At 40.6% G+C, this 19,786-nt stretch overlaps 1 protein-coding gene across 1 annotated transcript in view; it reads right to left on the bottom strand.

Moving 5' to 3' along the window:
* Positions 1-206: 206 nt before the first annotated feature.
* Positions 207-19,786, bottom strand: part of nr1h3 (nuclear receptor subfamily 1, group H, member 3) — a 33,649-nt gene continuing 14,069 nt past the window's right edge. Inside the window, exons 3-11 of the mRNA XM_034183658.1 lie at positions 15,936-16,018; positions 13,625-13,846; positions 9,049-9,315; positions 8,738-8,943; positions 6,448-6,627; positions 4,388-4,487; positions 2,826-2,939; positions 2,513-2,607; positions 207-1,571 (exon numbers count right to left, since the gene is read on the bottom strand). Of these exons, the coding sequence (XP_034039549.1) occupies positions 1,425-1,571; positions 2,513-2,607; positions 2,826-2,939; positions 4,388-4,487; positions 6,448-6,627; positions 8,738-8,943; positions 9,049-9,315; positions 13,625-13,846; positions 15,936-15,978 (1,374 nt within the window). The 5' untranslated portion in view covers positions 15,979-16,018 and the 3' untranslated portion in view covers positions 207-1,424. The remainder of the gene's footprint in view (positions 1,572-2,512; positions 2,608-2,825; positions 2,940-4,387; positions 4,488-6,447; positions 6,628-8,737; positions 8,944-9,048; positions 9,316-13,624; positions 13,847-15,935; positions 16,019-19,786) is intronic.

The following is a 19,786-nucleotide window of genomic DNA, read 5'->3' as shown; positions in this document are numbered from 1 at the left end:
ACTACTTAAAAAAAAAAAAAAAAAAGACGACACTCATTCCTGTTATTCTTGGCCTTCGTGGACATGTGGTGAGTTGGTTCACTAGGCTGCTTCCCACACTCGTTAAAGTTATTCATCTCCTGTCAAAAAGCACACTCAGACTATCTCAGACCTTTAAATCAAGTTAGTTTTCCACTGGATACTCAAACATACATTTATCCCAATCAGTGATATTCATACAGTAATTTATCAAAAATAAAATGTTGCAAAATTCTCGACATCAGTCAAAACTTTTTTTTTTTCTTTTTCTTCTTTTTACAACTCCCACACCTTTAAAATGTCAGATCAAATCAGGAGTCAAAATACCATGTATGAAAATAGCGGTACCATTTTGTAATTAAATTAGCAAAACTGTTTCACATGCACGTAATGACTATTAGCATATCAAGAGCTTTGTTGTTTTTTTCTTTTAAAATGTCTTTCTACAATCATTTTGATGTAACTTTCTCAGAACAGCTTTTTTTAAATAATCATGGTAAGTTCCAAAAATGCTTACCAAGTATAATTTGATTTGCTTTTCAAATTTAAATGGAATTTACAGACAACTCAGTGCCGCCTCTTTCCAAGGACCGCTGCTCTGCTTAAAACAAACAAAAAATAATTTCCTGTCACTGGGGGCACCGTCACACTGCCCTCAGTCCTCGCAAAACTCTTGTGCGTTGTTGTGGGATTGTACAATCTTGTGGATCATTTCCCTGTGTGCACACTACAGGTTTCTCTTGTGAAAATAAATATACAATTTACACCAATGCTTTTGGGCATTAAAAAAAAAGACCAATACTCTGAAGCAAACTCATCAAAATAAATCAAAGACATCTCGAATTCCCAGAGTTCTACTTCACATTTCTTTACCTGAGTAACTACACTAAACTTCTGATTTCTGGGCCACTAGTTACTAGTTGCCTTATCACAATGCACGTTGCCACCAGATGTTCGACCATTTTAACCAGCAGATACCGTCCACTCGGCGTCCCAGTCCATCTATTGCACGACTGCAGAAAAACTTCAATTCGGTGCACGGCTGGAATTTCTACAAAGAAATCTGAAGCCGCCGCAGCGTTGTGATTATGTTTCTGATGTAACTGTTCAAGGACGACTTGATCTCAACTCGATAACGACATATTAAATCAGAGATAACTGTCTAAAGAGCAGGATGCTGGTATTAAATATCGTCACAAAAGGAAACCAAGCTCAAAGGAGACTAAGTGTTCATGCTTGGCCTTATGAGCAGGAAACCAACTAGCAGTCTGTGTAACGAGACCGTTTCCGAAGGAGGCCGGAAGCCAACAAAAACACAAAACAAAAAACAAACTTGATGCTAAAAGAAGTCAATGTTCCTGCCGTGTCTCAGGCTGCATAAAGTCTGCCTGACACCAGGTTTGCAGTCACTCGTTGACGTCCCAAATTTCAGAGAGCAGCGGCGGAAGCTTCTTGTCCTGGAGACGAAGAGCAAAAACCTGCTCCGAGTGGACGCTACTTAGCGTACGAAGACTCACCAGCTTCATCAGCATGCGAGGGAACATCAAGTGATCCTGAAAGAAAATTTAAAAACGACTAGAATACATTGTCCTGGAAGCATTTCTGTAAGAAGACGACCTAAAAAGCCTCAAAATTCCACACTTACATATTTTATCTCCGTTACGTTGTCCGAATCAGACAAGCAAAAACTCAGGAGTTTAAAGTGGCCAGGTTATTAATTTTCTACACATTAACACAGAAGTACATTCTATGTCAAGGGACTCTACAGGGACGCGCTTCCAGCAAACCACACACAAAGAAAGCCATGCGTACTAACGTGCCAGGCAACATGGATAATATGTAACATGGCATTCAATTTTCTGTGCGGTGGTTTGATTGTTGTGGTTGATAAATTAGGAGATGCGCACTCCAGCAGGGCATTCATTTTCTGATAAAAAGAAATGGTCGTGTTGCCGACCGAAACATGCTACCACACTGCATGTGGGGAAACAACTTATTGGAAGTTCTGCCTTTAAAATTTAAAGCTAGAAGGTTTAATTTGTGCTGGTAAAATTTTTATTTATTTGTCAGTGGCTGATTGGTCAGGACAGCAAGTAACATTATTACCATTATTGGACGGAATGATGGATCAACCACATAAAAAAAAATTTAACAATTAAATATTAATTAAACAAGATTTCAACTAATTAATCTTGACATCATGTTTGAGTCTGCTTGCCCCCCAGCCACTGGACAAGTACAAATGCTGCCAAACCTGTCTAAATACTAATATCAAAGCTTGATGAATTATTATCATTATATCTGGACATAATTATTTTTAATTTTAGGATTTATTTGGCTGATATTTAGCAGTCATGTTTGTTGCTCATTGAAAACTTGGTTGTTCTTGTAACAATTTAAGCTTATGCAGTCGGAGGAGACTAACCTGCCCCACAGACCAGACATGCTTGTTTCGTTGACAGAAATCAGGTTACATAAAATGCTGCATACTTACATTTGGTCTCTTTATCATGATGTACGAGCGCAGTGCATCCACGTAAGGTTGTTGCAGCCTTTCCACCAGATCGTGATCCTGCACATTTGGTCGATCTAAATGTGTTCATTGCACAAAACACAGACACCTTTTCATCTGCAGGGTTACAGACTTATGCTGGAAAATGTACAATGTTTCTTTGCAAAAAAAAAAAGACCTGCAACTATAAAGGTGCTAAAATACCTGCAGCTTATAGCGCCCTCTAACTGTTAAATATGAACTTTTCTGCAATGAAGTTTGTCATGGCTTGAGTACAGAGTTTATGAAGTCTAACCTGCAGAGAAGATGTTAATGGCAATGAGAAGAGCATATTCAGCCTCATCCAAATGCAGGTCATTCATTCCTTTTGAAAACTCAAAGATGGGGTTAATGAACTCAAACTGAAGACCTGGAGAGCAAAAGTTTAAAAACAGAGAAAGAAATAAGACATTAAAGGTGTGTCTGGGATTTTGTGATTTTTGCATAGTCAAGGGAAATGAATGTAAAACTTTTTTCAAATACGGAAGTAAGAACGTTTTGTTTTCTATAAAAGTTCAGATATCTAAGTGGTTTGTCTAAATCATAAAGCAGTGCTTTCTGAGAGTCACTCCACCATGTAGCCAGAAACAAGCAGGTGACAGCTCAGACCGATTTTTATGACTGATATTTTAAGCAGCGTGTTTGCTCACATTTATGCTTTAACCTTGTAGACGATATCATACAGTACCAGAGTAAAAGAAATCCAGATGCAACAGCCAAGAGTTTAAAGAAAATAAATAAATAACAATATCCAACACTGTTATCAAACCCTCATGACACACAAACAGAATTGAGTTTTGATGTTTTACAGTTCAAACATGAACTTTGCTATCAATAACTACAAATATAACCAGCCAATCTACAACACGCTGCCTTCACTTGGATTGGCAGTCACCGTGTTGCTTCGCTGCCCACATCGCAACAACTTGTCTGTTGTGGCTGCAAATCTCCCACTCTGATTGTAAATGAACAGCAGCCTCTGTCTCTTGTAAGCTAATATGACCAAGGGGTGATGGGGTCCCATCCATGCTTGACAGAATTGAAAATAATGCAATCAGAGCCCCCTCTGCTGAACAAACTTTGTAATGACACCATGTCTAACAGCCAAAGTATTGTGCATTCAGCAAAACAAAAGTTTACATTTTGGTAAAAATAATACTGATACTAATTTGTTCATGAAAGGCTCATAACGGCTAATATTTTTGGCCAAGTGATATATCGTTAAGCTTTTCTACAGTCAAAGACCACCTTAAGAGGTGATTCTTCATTTCACCAATCTGACCTCTGCAGCCATTTGGCATTAAAAGTGATGAATTAGTTGATATAATGAAGGGGTGAGTAGCTATTAAGTACATTACTTTGTGTTTTCCATTTTTTTTATTTAATTTAAATGTTGCAGAGATTTGTATTCATTGTGAAAAAAACTATTGGTAAAATGACTGACTGTATAAAAACAGTTTTTTTTATTGTGATTTGATGTCAAATTATATGAAAAAAAAAATCACAGGATTGGGGTTTTTTGTTTTTTCAATGCCTTTTCAAGAGTTACTCCGTAATGATTCTCATTTTAACATTTGTTAGATGCATCACTTGGAATATCTGGATTGTGAAATTTAAGTTTGAATACATTTAAGGCATTTAGAGTAGATATTTTATCCAGAAATAAATCTGCTACCATTACCGGAAAAGTAAGAAATGGTACTTTTTCTATGCCAAGACAGAACATAAAACAGCTGGAATACGGGTTGTTGGTGAACGTGATAATGAGCATTTATATCAGCAGTTCACATTTGACAGGTAAAAGTGAGCTCATGTCACCTGCTTTGGCAAAATCCTCTTTGTTGTAGCTAAAATCCTTTAGAAACGTAATGCTCTCGATGGCAGGGTTGTACCGCCGAGACGTCTCCAGCAGCATAATCTGAGGAAACCAACACGAGCAGCAGGTTAATACAAAACAAAATGGACGCAATGTCAACAATTTCTGATATTGTGCAGGTATCAAAACAGCATTGACTGATGGTATTACTGCATGATGTGTTCTTACGATGTTAAAGAAGTCCCAAACAAGCTGTCAAGCTTAAATTGCATTTTCAGCACAAGAATGTCTAAGTACGCACAGAATTTGGGACTTTGGAGACACTTAACATGACCCTTAAACATGAAAATGTAAACGGTACATTAAAAAAGTAGTTTTGGGCATTGGCTCTTTTCACAATTACGATATTTTCTGGAGTACAAGCCACAATTTGTTTTTAATTTTGGAGGCCCTGAAACATCATGCGTTTGTTATTAATAATAGTAATAATTATTTATATGGGGCTTTCCTATGAATGAAAGCACTAAAAACAATATAAGAATACATGGCATTAATAAAAAAAAAGTACACTGCAACAATGAACAAAAATCCCAAATTAAGGATCTTAGAAAAAGGTGCAACTTACTATGTTCCGGTGTAACTTGTGTTTTGTCCCCCCCCCAGAGACATTTTTGACAGGTGCAACTTATACTCCAGAAAATACAGCAATCTTATTTGATCACGAGTTTAACGAAGTATTTTCATTTTCAAATCTACAAATTGAAAAGGTAAAACCTGAAAGTAAACGTTCACAAATCATTTCAATCAAAACTGTTCAATCATTTACATTTACAGAATCTGTAAAACATTTTTTTTTTTTTTTTAAACTCTGCTGCTCCCATTACTGCATTCACATGTCAGACAGCTTTTTACTCAATATTTTAAGAAACTTGGTCAGACCAGTGAACCCTTTATAGGAATATGATTTACACTTTTATATATTTAATACACAGCTGTGTTAAAGAGCGCTCTGAATTTGTGGTGTAGCAAAACACTAGCACTACGATATGATACACCCGCGGTAATTCGATACGCAATTGCATCACTGTTTCCACTGCTTGGATGGCAGCATGTGTTGCTCCAAAACCTGGATGTACCTTTCAGATTTGAATGATATTTTAGTTAAGTACAAGTGACCTTTACATGCAGAAAATTCTGTGCCGACAATGATCTTCCTTCATGAAACATGCATGAAACACAGCATTCGATGAGAAATTAAGAAAACTTAATAATTGCATTTTAATTACCAGTGGAACAGAGCATGTGTGAAGAGTTTTTCTTTTTTTTTTATTAATTCTACCATTTCATGTTCATATAATTGTGGAGTCTAACATCGGGATTGCAATGCAATGAACTGTACAACCATACGTGCAACCAAATTTTAAAAGTATAGATTCACCACATATTATCAAATATATTTCTGAAATAATCACTCTAGAATGGCAGGATAGAGTTGATAATTTTTGTATAACTCTACAAGCAGGCTGTACGAAGTGTTCCATATCAATAACCCCACTTATATACATATATAAATTCAAAACCATAAATGTTAATGAGAGTTCTGAAGCATTATACTTAGTGTTTGTCTCACAGCCAATTAGCTGAAGTACGAATGTTAATCCAATTCAAAACTGGTACAAGAAGGAACCGGTGGTTAATATGCAGGACACTGGATCAAGGGGATGCAGTCTGGGAACTAGTTAGTGGTGGCAGATGGAGTATAACTGTTCTGCTCTTTGAGAAAAGCACAGCGTTAAATTCAAGTGAAAATTATCACAATGCTTCAGTCAAAACTAACATTTAAATATTAAAAGAGTACAGAAATACAGACATTCAACAGATCATCCTAAGAAAACACACAAGTTAATTTAACCCCAGATCTGGATAATCACCAAAATTGAAATATTTCACTGAACAGGTTCCTTCTCTTGAAAACATTTTCAAAAGATTAAGAATTTGACACCAATGTTGTACATTTCAGGTCATGATACAACCACAGAACCTCAAAGTATTGATGACAAACCTCAATCGTTGAAGTCTTTAGCAAAGCAATCTGGTCCTCCCTTGTGAGCTCCAGAAAACCTGGAAGCTGCTTAGCAAAGTCCACAATCTCCTGAACAGACATGATCGCAAGCTCAGTGAAGTGGGCAAACCGCTGCTGACGCACTTCCCTGTTCTGCAAGTCCTGACTCTGTGGCCAAGGCTGTGGGAATGACAAAAAACCAGACACACAAAAAGCAACTTGTGAGTTAATTAGCGTGAACTGTAGCTGCCAACTAACCAACCAACAAACCAACTTGGACAATCAAGAATCGAATTACAGATGCCTGGTTCATTAGCAGGAGCACATTTTATATATATTTGCTGTTTTTTAGCCAGTTATTAATCATATTCCTGATGGAATACAGTCACTTGCTGTGTTAAACCTGTCATACTCACTCTCTCTTAAAAAAGGCCTAATTTTAAAATCATTCTTGCTAACTCATGCTGGCATGTAAATGTCACGGCTATGTTAAATCTGACACCCGTTAGCTTCGTCTAAATGTGGTGTGAAAACACGGGACATGCGGTGTAGACAAAAAAAAAAAAAAAAAAAAAGTAAAAAATTGAGGTAGTTTACAGCCATCATAAATTTAAAAATAAACTGCATGACAGAGAATTTGTAAAGGTTTTCAAATGGCACGGTCATGGTTCGCTCACCAGTGTTTTAGCGCAACGCTGAATTTGAGGTGAAAAGGTCGCTCGTTTCTGCTGCTGAATGGTAGCACTGACAGCAGCGTCTCGCTTGATCAGTGTTGGACCCCGAGGCGAGATCTGGGCCACCACAAAATTAGTTGCTTGCTTTCCAGCAAGTTTCATAAACTTATCTATGCTGCACTACAGAATCCAGGGATGAGCATGGGCACCAACCGGCTGCAAGGCCGATGCAGACTTGTTTCTAACAAAATTACTGATTTAATTGGCTTTAAAACAAATGGGGAGTTCAGATTAAACACCTACAACACCATCTAACTGAAGGGATCATCTGCTCCTCAAACCATCAGATAAATCAGTGGTTCCCAATGCTGGTTCTTAGGGACTCCCTCATCAGATTCCTTGTGCAATTTCTTCAAGGTTTTTCTTTTTGTGTTTTGAAGATTTGGCAAATGATTCATTTGTAGAAAGCCTATGAAATGGGGAATAAAAAAAAAAAAAATTGTGTTCTTTTTTTCCAAGGGTTGCGACTGCAGCCATCTTGGATTTCCAAAATTGGTGAACTTCTGAAAAACTTTTCACTTTCTTGACTTTTCTTTGTGGGTCAACTTCATGGTACACAATTAACAAATAACAGCACCATTCTTGATTAAATACAAAATTCCAAGGAATATTGAATACATGGTTGTTATTTTTATTTTATATATAATAACAGACTGTTACAAATATCTGGATCTGATTAGTCAGGAAAAGACACCCGAATGGATCAGGTGCCTATGTCCCATAACTCACTGACCTCAGCGACACGCAATAAAAATCCAAAATGGCAGCATTACCATTCATCAGCAATTAGGTTTTCTGAATCCTTGTCCTCCAAAATTCTTATTTAGTCACTTCTATCATGATCCTAGGTTTGGTCCATGGTCCAGTACCCACAAATCAGTAATACAAATGCAAAGTGCCGGGGGATCACCCAAGTACACACTTACACTAAATATGAATGAAAATGGTCAACTGGTTCTTGAGATATTGTGCTACAAAGAGCAGCATTGACAATATCTTGAATATCTAACTGACCTTGAAATTGACCCCAAGGTCACCATAATCGACTGGTTTAAAAAATATGCTTAAAAACGTTAGTGCCTAATCCCTGAAATCCCACCCTGGCAACTCTCTGGTTGAGCCACTGCTGTCAGGCAGATGGTACAGGGTCATTAAAACAAGAACAAAAAGACTGAAAAACAGTTTCTACCCAACTGCTGTTAGAGCTATGAATGCCATTGAACCAAACAGCCATGTCACATGCCACAATGAAGTAGGTGCAATATTTGTTGAAGTGCAAAATCCACTGCCACTGTGAAATATCCACACTTTTGTACTTACTTTTCACCTTTTTATATACATTTTTTTTTTTGCTACAAGGTACTTCTAATTTATTTAACTTGCGCTTTGTACTTACCTTTTTTATTTTGTTAAAAAAAGTGTTTATTTTCTTTTGACCTTTTAAGTCTGCATGTTTATTCACAGGTCTACATTTGCACTGAAAAAGGCTTGCACTGTACTCTTCATTGAACTTGTTAAATGACAATAAAGAATCTATCTCTTTACCGTTCACTTACCGTCACTTTTGGTCGGTCAAGAAAAGATCTTTTGTTGCACTGTTTCTGCATAGCCACGAGTTTCTCGATCATCTCCTGCTGCTCAGGATCCAGCGTTGCCACTTCCTGTAGTGGCGTGGGCGTAACTACTGTGGCCATACGGGCCGTTTCTTCCTCTTGCTGCTTTTTCATCTTCTTCAGTCTGATTTGCTCCTCGGATAGCACACCTACAGGTATAAAATATCATCGAGCACAATCACGTTCTCAGAATTGCTGCATACTCTTTTTTTTTCCCCTTCTCTGCCTGACTCATTTGACATATGAATACTCACACTGCTCCAGCATGCCCGCCTCTCGGCATTTACACAGGCGACACTGCTGGCACTTGCGCCGCATGTACATGTCCATTTCGCAGCGGCCGTTATTCTTGCAGGAGTACTGTGCCGTTTTGATGACGCTGCGTCGAAAGAACCCCTTGCAACCCTCGCAGCTCAGCACATTGTAGTGAAAACCAGAAGCCTTGTCACCACAGACGCTGCACACCTCATTACCCAACATCTTCGGAGCGGGACCCTTCTTCCTCTTCACTGGCTGTCCATCTACACTCGGTAACAAATAAAAACAACAAAAGCTGAATTAAGACAGCACAGCTGGGTCCATCAGCTCTGATTCAGGAGTCAAATCTTTTAACTTGCAGTGTGGGCCACTTTTGAGATTGTACATTGACCAAGCCTTTGACGCCTGAACATCACACGTTAATGGGAGCATCCTCGGTGGAAGGCAACCAGTGTGCAAAATTATGCCGAAATGCATTAGTCATTTCATGATGCATTTTCTTAAAATACTGCCAGACACACTGGTGAAAACAGATTTCTGTCAGCAGGCACAAATATCTTATACAGCACTATTTATAGCAATCTTCCCATTTCCCACGATGTAAAATACAAGCTATGTAATGCAAGATATGCAACTTATTTACATAATCTGTGACTACAGAGGCTGTATCCTACAAGAAAAATATTCCTAAAACAGTCCTGTTAGGGATTAACAAATTCTTCGTTCTGCATCTCAGAGGCTCCCGTGAAGCACCACGCTGTTCTGTGTGCAAAAACCCATACTTATTTTTGTGACAGTAAGGACTTGGACTATAACTTGTAAGCAAACCAGCAATGTGTCCCTGGGAAACTCAGAATAGATGCTTGGCATCAATGTAGTGCATGTATTGAAGCAGTCTGCCCAGAAAAAAAAAAAAAAAAAAAAATCACAACACTTTACAAGCAGCACAGCGAAGAACATGGTCTCTGCTGAAGGAGCTTTTGTTTCAAAGTCATCTCTATGAACACAGATCAAACAGTGAGCAGTTTATTAGACATTTCAGAAAAATGCATCAGCATTATTATGAAGTAGTTGTTTTTTTTTTTTGTTGTTTAATATGTGATTTTCTACATCTAACTCACTGTGTTACCATTAAAGCTTGAAACCTCACAAAGAACTAGTGGATTAGAAAGGTGTGTTTTCTTTAAAAAATAAAAATAATAATCACACCGTTTATCACAGCCAGAAACTAATCCCCCCTCACACAAAAGCCAGAATGAGGCCAAATGGCATCAGAATGATGATTCAAAGCACATCCGAAAAGTGTCCAGTTGCAGTGTGAAAACGTTCCGACAGCAATCTGCGAGAGTCCACACAGCTGGTCAAAATCGGCCGAGTGAGATGCACATGTTCAAAACCCTCCGGGTGCTGTCGAGATGGGACACCTATACGACGGCAGTCCATGTACAATCTCAGCACCATCTGACCACAATTTACATATTCCGATGGCGGCAAAACAGGATGCGAAATGATTTGAGCGCATACAAGGGAACATCGAGATAGATCTGGCACAGCAATGCCTGCCGGTATGACCTGCATGAGGCACGTATAATAATCCCCCCACCCCCACCTGGAGCGCAAAGGAACTGTTGAAATGTATGTGGCACACTTCAACATGATAATTATGAATTATCATCATGTACAGTGAATGTGAACAGCGGCTGTGCACTATTGCTTGCATGCCGCCGCAAATCTGAACAGGCTGTTATATCCACAGTAGACCTTACAGTACAGATATCTGTCCATTCCTTCCCATGGGCAACGTAAATAATGTGAACTATTGTCTCCATCATATCTCTACAGACCACAGGCAGCTGCACCTCTCCGTGGTCTCATGCACAGTAACACTTCATTGCACACGCCAGGCTCAGAGCTGAACGGATCTCACCGCTGTAATATACACTCAACAAAAATATAAACGCAACACTTTTGGTTTTGCTCCCATTTTGTATGAGATGAACTCAAAGATCTAAAACTTTTTCCACATACACAATATCATTATTTCCCTCAAATATTGTTCACAAACCAGTCTAAATCTGTGATAGTGAGCACTTCTCCTTTGCTGAGATAATCCATCCCACCTCACACTTGTGCCATATCAAGATGCTGATTAGACACCATGATTAGTGCACAATAAAAGGCCACTCTGAAAGGTGCAGTTTTATCACACAGCACAATGCCACAGATGTCGCAAGATTTGAGGAAGCGTGCAATTGGCATGCTGACAGCAGGAATGTCAACCAGAGCTGTTGCTCGTGTATTGAATGTTCAATTCTCTACCATAAGCCATCTCCAAAGGCGTTTCAGAGAATTTGGCAGTACATCCAACCAGCCTCACAACCGCAGACCACGTGTAACCACACCAGCCCAGGACCTCCACATCCAGCATGTTCACCTCCAAGATCATCTGAGACCAGCCACTCGGACAGCTGCTGAAACAATCGGTTTGCATAACCAAAGAATTTCTGCACAAACTGTCAGAAACCGTATCAGGGAAGCTCATCTGCATGCTCGTCGTCCTCATCGGGGTCTCGACCTGACTCCAGTTCGTCGTCGCAACTTCGCACAGCCATTGAAGAGGAGTGGACCAACATTCCACAGGCCACAATTGACAACCTTATCAACTCTATGCGAAGGAGATGTGTTGCACTGCATGAGGCAAATGGTGATCACACCAGATATTGCTGGTATCCCCCCCCCAATAAAACAAAACTGCACCTTTCAGAGTGGCCTTTTATTGTGGGCAGTCTAAGGCACACCTGTGCACTAATCATGGGGTCTAATCAGCATCTTGATATGGCACACCTGTGAGGTGGGATGGATTATCTCAGCAAAGGAGAAGTGCTCACTATCACAGATTTAGACTGGTTTGTGAACAATATTTGAGGGAAATGGTGATATTGTGTATGTGGAAAAAGTTTTAGATCTTTGAGTTCATCTCATACAAAATGGGAGCAAAACCAAAAGTGTTGCGTTTATATTTTTGTTGAGTATATGATCACCTTCTCGCTCTGTAGGAGATATGACATGGAACTGTTGTCCCAGGCCGTTACAGCATTGATAAACATGAATCTCACCTCCAACAACAGGTGTTTCACACCGCAGTGTGGACGCGGAGATGGAACCGCAGCCTGTGTTTAAAATCCTCTCACCCGGCTGCTGTGTGCTGGAATCAACCACGCAAAAATAAATCCCACGTGATAATCAACCACTGCGGTGAACACAGTTGTGTTGTGCTGCTGAAATGAGACCAAAAAAAAAAAAAAGAAATTAAAGTTACCTGGAAAAGCTGCATCTGACACATGGGACAGCATGGCCCACTGCCAGCAGTGTTCAGTAGCTAGCAGCTGGTAACGACGCACATGCATACAGCTGCTCATTCAGCCATTGAACACATACACACTCCCCCAGCGATCACGTCATCCATCCAGCACCTCTGCTCTACGCACACACGCACATGCACGTGAGGTCAGCAGTGCTGTGACGTGGAGGACGAGCGTAGATGTGATTGCATGACTGAGTGAGTGACCACACCGACACATACGGCGTGAATCCGACCATACTTTGGTTGCACTCCCAATGTTCAGTACCGGCAGGGACTGTGCAAAGGGAGGAACACAGCGTGCCCTCCCACTCCGGTCCCGTGTTTGCCATCCAGACGTTTAGACATCGTTCAGTCTTCAGCGCCTTTTATGGCCGTCTGACAGCAGTCTGTCATTTACCTGTTGTCTACATGCACTTTGGATGCCATCATGCAGGTGTGGACAAATTAATCTGGATGCATTCTGACACTGCTGACCACGCCTCTTTTCCTCCCGACTGCATCTGATTATGGCAATATTTGCCATGTCGTGCTGGTTCCTGCACATTCTTGCTTTGTGTGATGGGGGCTTAAAAACAGAAATTGGGTTTTCAAATTTCCTACAACCCTTAAAATAAAAACTAATCATGTGCAGACACAGAATCAGCAAGTTGCTAAACTTGAGAAATCAGTGTCCATGAGGACAAATAACTAAATTACATGGTTGATATTTCATCAAAATCACTTTATTCTACATCACATGTAAAAATTTATGGGGGGGAGGCCACATAGATAGATATCTGTCTATCCATCTGTCCCAATTGTATCAATATGCACTCATCAATAGAACCTTGAATGGCTCAGCTAACACCAGCAATCACATGACAAAAATTCAGCAGATCTCTTCACAATTTATTTTTATGAACTAATACAAATAAATTAAATTTTTTATTTTATGATTAATGACACTATAACGGAGAATTATCTACTTCCACCTAATGACCGTGCTCTTTCCATAGAGATGCAGGACTTGCGAGTGGAGTGAAAAATGAGCCCACAGTGAGTAAAAATAGGACTAGAGCAAGAACACCCAGAAACTGCTTGGGGTTCAGAAGATACATGGATTGGATGGAAATAATAATAATAAAAAAATTGCAAATTAACACTAAAAACCTTCAAACAAAAATCAGCAACCGCATAAATGTTTAAATTCTCCGTGTTTTTTTTCTCACCTGTGTTGGAAGGCATGTCGCCTGCAGTGGGATCCAGCTTCACGTCATTTGGCTCCGCGGGCAGCGGGCTGCTCATCTCAGTCACTGACGGGCCATTGTGAGAGGTGATGAAGCCGGCAGGTAGGGACAGCAGCCGTTCCTGCTTCACTGCTGCATTTCCAGCGCTCTTGACCGCGCAGTCCAGCTGCAGCTCCGAGGGCCTGTCAAACACTTTCCTTTCGTCTGACAGCAGACACACAAACTCATTCAGAACTCCTTCTGCTCTGACAACATGATGCAAGACATTAGAGGGAAAATACTTTGAATAGCCTCTGACAAAACAGCCTTTGAGTCGCTGCACATGTGTGCACAGACTGTGCCTCTGCACTGTTGAGCATCCTTTCTTTACCTCTTGTGAAGCTGCTGCTGTTGAACAGAAAGTGTGAAATAGTTATTTAAACAAAATTAGGCAGGTGCATAAGTCTGGGCACCCTTGTCATTTTATTGATTTGAATACATTTAGCACTAATTATTGGAACACAAAATTGGTTTGGTAAGCTCATTGACCCTTGACCTCCTTACACAGCTGAACCCAATTATGAGAGAGTATTTAAGGTGGCCATTTGCAAATGCTTCCCCTCTTTGCATAAGTAGCAACATGGGAGCCTCTAAACAACTCAAATGACCTGAAAACAAAGATTGTGCAACATCACGGTTTAGTGGAAGGATACAAAAACCTATCTCAGAGATTTCAGCTGTCAGTTTCCACTGTGAGGAACACAGTGAGGAACTGGGTGACCAAAGGCACAGTACTAGTTAAGGCCCCAAGTGACAGGCCAAGAAAAATCTCAGATAAGCTGAAGTGAAGGATGGTGAGAACAGTCATAGTCAACCCACAGGCCTGCTCCAAAGACCTACAACATGATCTTGCTCCTGATAGTGTCTCTCTGTGTATCATTCAACTATATAGTGTACTTTGCACAAGGAGATGCTGTATGGCAGAGTAATGCAGAGGAAGCCTTTTCTGCATACACACCACAAACAGAGTCGCTTGAGGTATGCTAAAGCACATTTGCACACATTAGCTTCATTTTTGAATAAGGTGCTGTGGACTGATGAAACTAAAATTGAGTTATTTGGACATAACAAGGGGCAGAAAAAGAACACAGCATTCCAAGAAAAACACTTGCTACCTACAGTAAAATTTGGAGGTGGTTCCATCATGCTGTGTGGCTGTGTGGCCAGTGCAGGTCCTGGGAATCTTGTTAAAGTTGAGGGTCACATGGATTCCAGTCAATATCAGCAGATTGTTGAGAACAATGTGCAAGAATCAGTGGCAAAGTTGAAGTTGCACCGGGGCTGGATCCTCAACAAAACAACCCTAAACACTGCTCAAAGTCTACTAAGACATTCATGCAGAGGAACAAGTACAATGTTCTGGAATGGCCATCTCAGTCCCCAGACCTGAATATTATTGAAAAACTGTGGTGTGATTTTTAAGCAGGCTGTCCATGCTCAGAAAGCAACAAACCTGACTGAACTGGAGATGTTTTATAAAGAAGAATGATCCAAAATACCTACAACCAGAATCCAGACTATATAGGAAGCGTTTAGAGGCTGTTATTTCTGCAAAGGGAGGATCTACTAAATATTGATGTATTTTTTCTGTTGGGGGTGCCCAAATTTATGCACCTGGCTAATTTTGTTATATAATTATTGCGCACTTTCTGTAAATACTGGACACTTCATTTCACTTCTCAAACATCACTGTGTTTGTCTGCTATATGATATATTTAACTGAAATTGCTGATCCAAACAACCGGTGATTTATAAAGGAAAACCATGGAAATCAGGGGTGCCCAAACTTTTACATACCACTGTACAACAACCCTCAATTAAAGCAGAACTAATGCATTATATTTGCTGCTACTATAAGTGATTAAATGACTGACAGACAAATTGATGTCACCTTTGTTTGTTGACACTTGAAATCTGCAATTTCTACTATTTATTTACTGCTGTAATTTGAGCAGGTGTCCAGGTTACTGTTGCAACCGCATAAGTGTTATCATGCTAAATACATTCTGTCCTGCACACAGCAGAATCAGCAAGTTGCTAAACTGCAGAAATCAGTCACTTTCCACTTCGTGATCTCAGAAGAACCCTATTAACAAATTAACAATTACAGACACAAACATCCACACCTGCTGTTGTCCTTACCCTGAGAGCAGGCTGTCAAAGTACAGCACAAGAAAACTGAACTGTTATCACCACGCTGATTTACTGAGAGGACCTGAACATGTTCTGCTTAGTTCCTAGAAATTGTTCTTACCATGACCAACATCTGGGATATCAGTCACAGGCAGCGCGGACATCTTCTACACACCAGCTTGTCATTACGAAATCAACGTGTACCTGTGTGATCAAAGTGACAGTCAGACTCAAATACAAGTAAAACAACTTTCCCTGAAGCTAAAGAAAATCCCCCTTAAATAATGTCAAGTCTTCATCCATCAAAAAGATGGAGTAGTTTCTGCAGAATCAGAGACCAATTTGATCATTTATTACACATTATTACATGCTTCCTATACCAATTATATTCTAAAGAGGCGAACTCTCATGAATAAAATTTGCAGATTAGATTGGCAAACATGCTCACCATCTGAATGAGGCACTGGTCCTTAACACGCCCATATTACACAGGACACCGTTCTATTACGATCCCCCACGATCCAGAAAAAGTGCAAAAACAGGATGAAGCAGCTTACTCAACCATGCCTCCTTATCAGGCTGGTTTATAACGTGCAGACCTGGCAACTGGCTGGCTTATAAAGCACATACCTGGCAACCTGCTCAAAAACAAAAGTCAAGCTGTGCTCAGCTGCATTCTCAGCCAGAACCGTAACAAAATGCTGCTTTTACTTCAAAATTTTTTTACCACGATGGAGCAGAATCAAACAAGCTTCAAGCTGTACTCACTAGGACTACCCTGTATACAGATGTTTGAACATGACTGTTAAGTGACTGAGTAACGACTGCAATTGGGCGAATCGGGGTGAAATTTTTGAACAGCATTGAAAATTTCACCCAGATTTCAAAACTGGTACCGATGATGGCTGTAACTACTGCGTACACTAAGTATGTTCATAAGTGACAAAAGATGGATTAAAGAAATTACTGTGATGCTTCGAAATGGGCCCTGATTTGCTGTTTGGGATGAAACAAGAAAGGGCAGCACTCTGTTGGAACACGGGTATAACAGATCTACACAAATCTACACTACCGTTAAAACATGGAAAAACAATCTGCATCTCCAATAGTTAGTCGATATTTAGAGATTTTTCTGCATGTGATTCATCAATGTAATAACAAATGAAGCACAAAATTGCAAAACTTGGAAAAAAACAAACAAATTTAAGCAAATTTGGACTTTATGCAAATTTACTGCTTGCACTCTTAATTTGCTTTAATCAAATCAATGAAAATGTTTGTCGTGCACACAGCAACAGCATCTTTTTCTTTGTAGACCAGCAACTGAGGAAAGGTTTTTCCCACTTGACTCCTTGAAGCCTGTTCCTGCTCTCCTCCTCATAACTGCCAACAATCTCTCAGAATGTTCTCTTGATGGGATCAGAGGAGGACGGAGGAAAGAGAAGTTTTCCTGACAGTGGTGCAGTCTGGCAAGGCAGGTTTTGTTCCATTTTATTCTAGCGGTAGGCCGGTGTCGCTGACCGAATGGTCCCCCCTAAAAGTCGGTCCGCCCTGCTTTCACTGCACATGTGTCATCTGGGACCACAGCCGCTCGTTTGAGACTTACTCTCTACACCCAAAGCGATCAAAGGTAATAATGTGATTATTAACCATCAGATGACAAAGTGTAACCTCTTATCATTCTAAAGTCTGTTTTAAGCAGAAACGAGGCGATATTGGTGAGTCGCTGCTGACGCTCTGAAATGACGAAGGCGCAGCAGCACGTTGAGAGTCAGATGTGCTGCTGCTGCGCTCTGATCGCTTCCCCGTCTTTTATTATGAAATAATGCTGAATTTATGTGTAAATGATTGTTGTACAAAAGCTTCAGATATCTGTCGCTGAGACAGATGATGACTGGAGTGCAGTTTGAAGCAGAAATGAAGTGATAATTGGTGAATCGCTGGTGACACTCGTAAATTACGCTGCTGAGCTCAGAAATGATGCATGCGCAGCAGAGGCAGGGTGGACCGATTTTTAGGGGGGACCATTCGGTCAGCGACACCAGCCTACCACCGGTCTTTCAGTCAATGATCACGTGAGATGCGGTGATAAATTTGACAATTTATCAGTGTTAATAACACACTTGTGTGTACTTAACTGAAAGACATAACAGCCTAACCAAATTTGGATGAATGCAAGAAACCATTAGGAGCTGAGCTCTTTATCATCCTGATGAGTGGCCGTTGGACATTCTGTTTTGCAAGTATCACAAGGAGAGTGGTGTTTGTTGATTCACAAATTGGCACTGGGAGTGGATTTCTGGCAGGGGTATCAGATACAGCAATATTTTTTTTTCATGATATGAAGATACCTACACACACACACACACATATATATTTATTTATTTATTATCATATTAATTAATAATAACGACTATTTATACAGGACTTTCCCAGGAATCAAAGCACTACCCAAAACAGACTCCAATAATAAAATAATGAATGCAATAATAAAAAGTACACCTCAACCGTGCACAAAAATTCCAAAATAATGGAGGGGGGAAAAGGTGCAATTTATATTCCTGAAAATACTGTAATTCAAATTAGACAGAGGGGGAAAGAGTGTAGTCCCACTTTCCACAGCACAGGGTGGAAGGCATTTGTTATCTGCAGAAAAATCTGGAGTTGTGAAGGCAGCACTTTACTTCAAAGCGTGTTTAATGGTACTGGAGGGGAGAAGACACTCAAAGTACAAATTGATAAATTGTTTTTGTCTCTAGAAGTGCAGTTTTTAACTTTCATACCCCCGTCACACATAGCCAGAATGAGGCTGAATGGCGTCAAAGACGATCCGGCCCACATCCAAAAAGTGTCCAGTTGCAGTTCCGAAACATTCTGACAGACATCTGTAAGAGTCCACACAGTTGGTCCGAATTGGCTGGCGGCCCCGAGTGTGTTGCACATGTTCAAAACCCTCCGGGTGCCGTCAAGATAGGTTACCCATCCAACAGTGGTCCATGTGCAGTCTGAGCACCATCTGACTGCAATTTACACATTCTGATGGCGCAAAACAGGATCCAACAAGATTTGGGCGCATACGAGGGAACCTCGACATGAATCTGGCAAAGCCTGCCGGTTTGACCTGCATGTGCCACATATAATAATGTCCACCTCCAATGTCCCTCACCAGGAGCACAAAGGAATTGTTGATATGTATGTGCCATGCATTCATCATGTGAACATCACGCTACCAAACTGAAAGCACTGTGCGCTACTGCGCACACGCAAATCTGAACAGGCTGTTATATCCGCAACTGACCTTACAGCACAGATGTGTGTCCATTCCTTCCCATGGGCAACGTAAATAATGTGAACTATTATCTCCATCATATCTGTATAGACCACGGGCAGCTGCGTCTCTCCGTGGTCTCATGCGGAGTATGGCTGAGAGCTGAACGGATCTCACCACTGTAATATATGATCACCTTCTAACTCTGTAGGAAATATAACGTGGAACTGTTGTGCCAGGCTGTTACACCATTAATACACATGAATCTCACTTCCAACATTGTGTGTTTCACACCGCAGTGTGGACGTGGTGATGGGATCGCAGCCTGTGGTTAAAATCCTGTCACCTGGCTGCTGTGTGCCGTAATCAACCACGCAAAAATAAATCCCATGTGATAATCCAACCATTGCGGTGAACACAGTTGTGTTGTGCTGCTGAAGTGAGCCAAAACACACAAAAAAAGAAATTAAAGTTACCTGGAAAGGCTGCATCTGACGCATGGGGCAGCATGGCCCACTGTCAGCAGCGTCCAGCAGCTGGCAACGTCACACAAGCACTCGTACACCACCCGCACACCTGCCCCTGCATGCCGTGCACACCCATAGCTGCTCATTCAGCCACTGAACACACACACACACACACACACACACCCAGCGATCATGTCATCAGTCCAGCACCTCTGCTCTACACACACACGTGAGGTC

This window comes from Thalassophryne amazonica, chromosome 2 (assembly GCF_902500255.1).
Source record: "Thalassophryne amazonica chromosome 2, fThaAma1.1, whole genome shotgun sequence".
In the NCBI taxonomy this organism is placed as follows: Eukaryota; Metazoa; Chordata; class Actinopteri; order Batrachoidiformes; family Batrachoididae; genus Thalassophryne; species Thalassophryne amazonica.
This window is presented reverse-complemented; position numbering and strand designations above follow the sequence as displayed.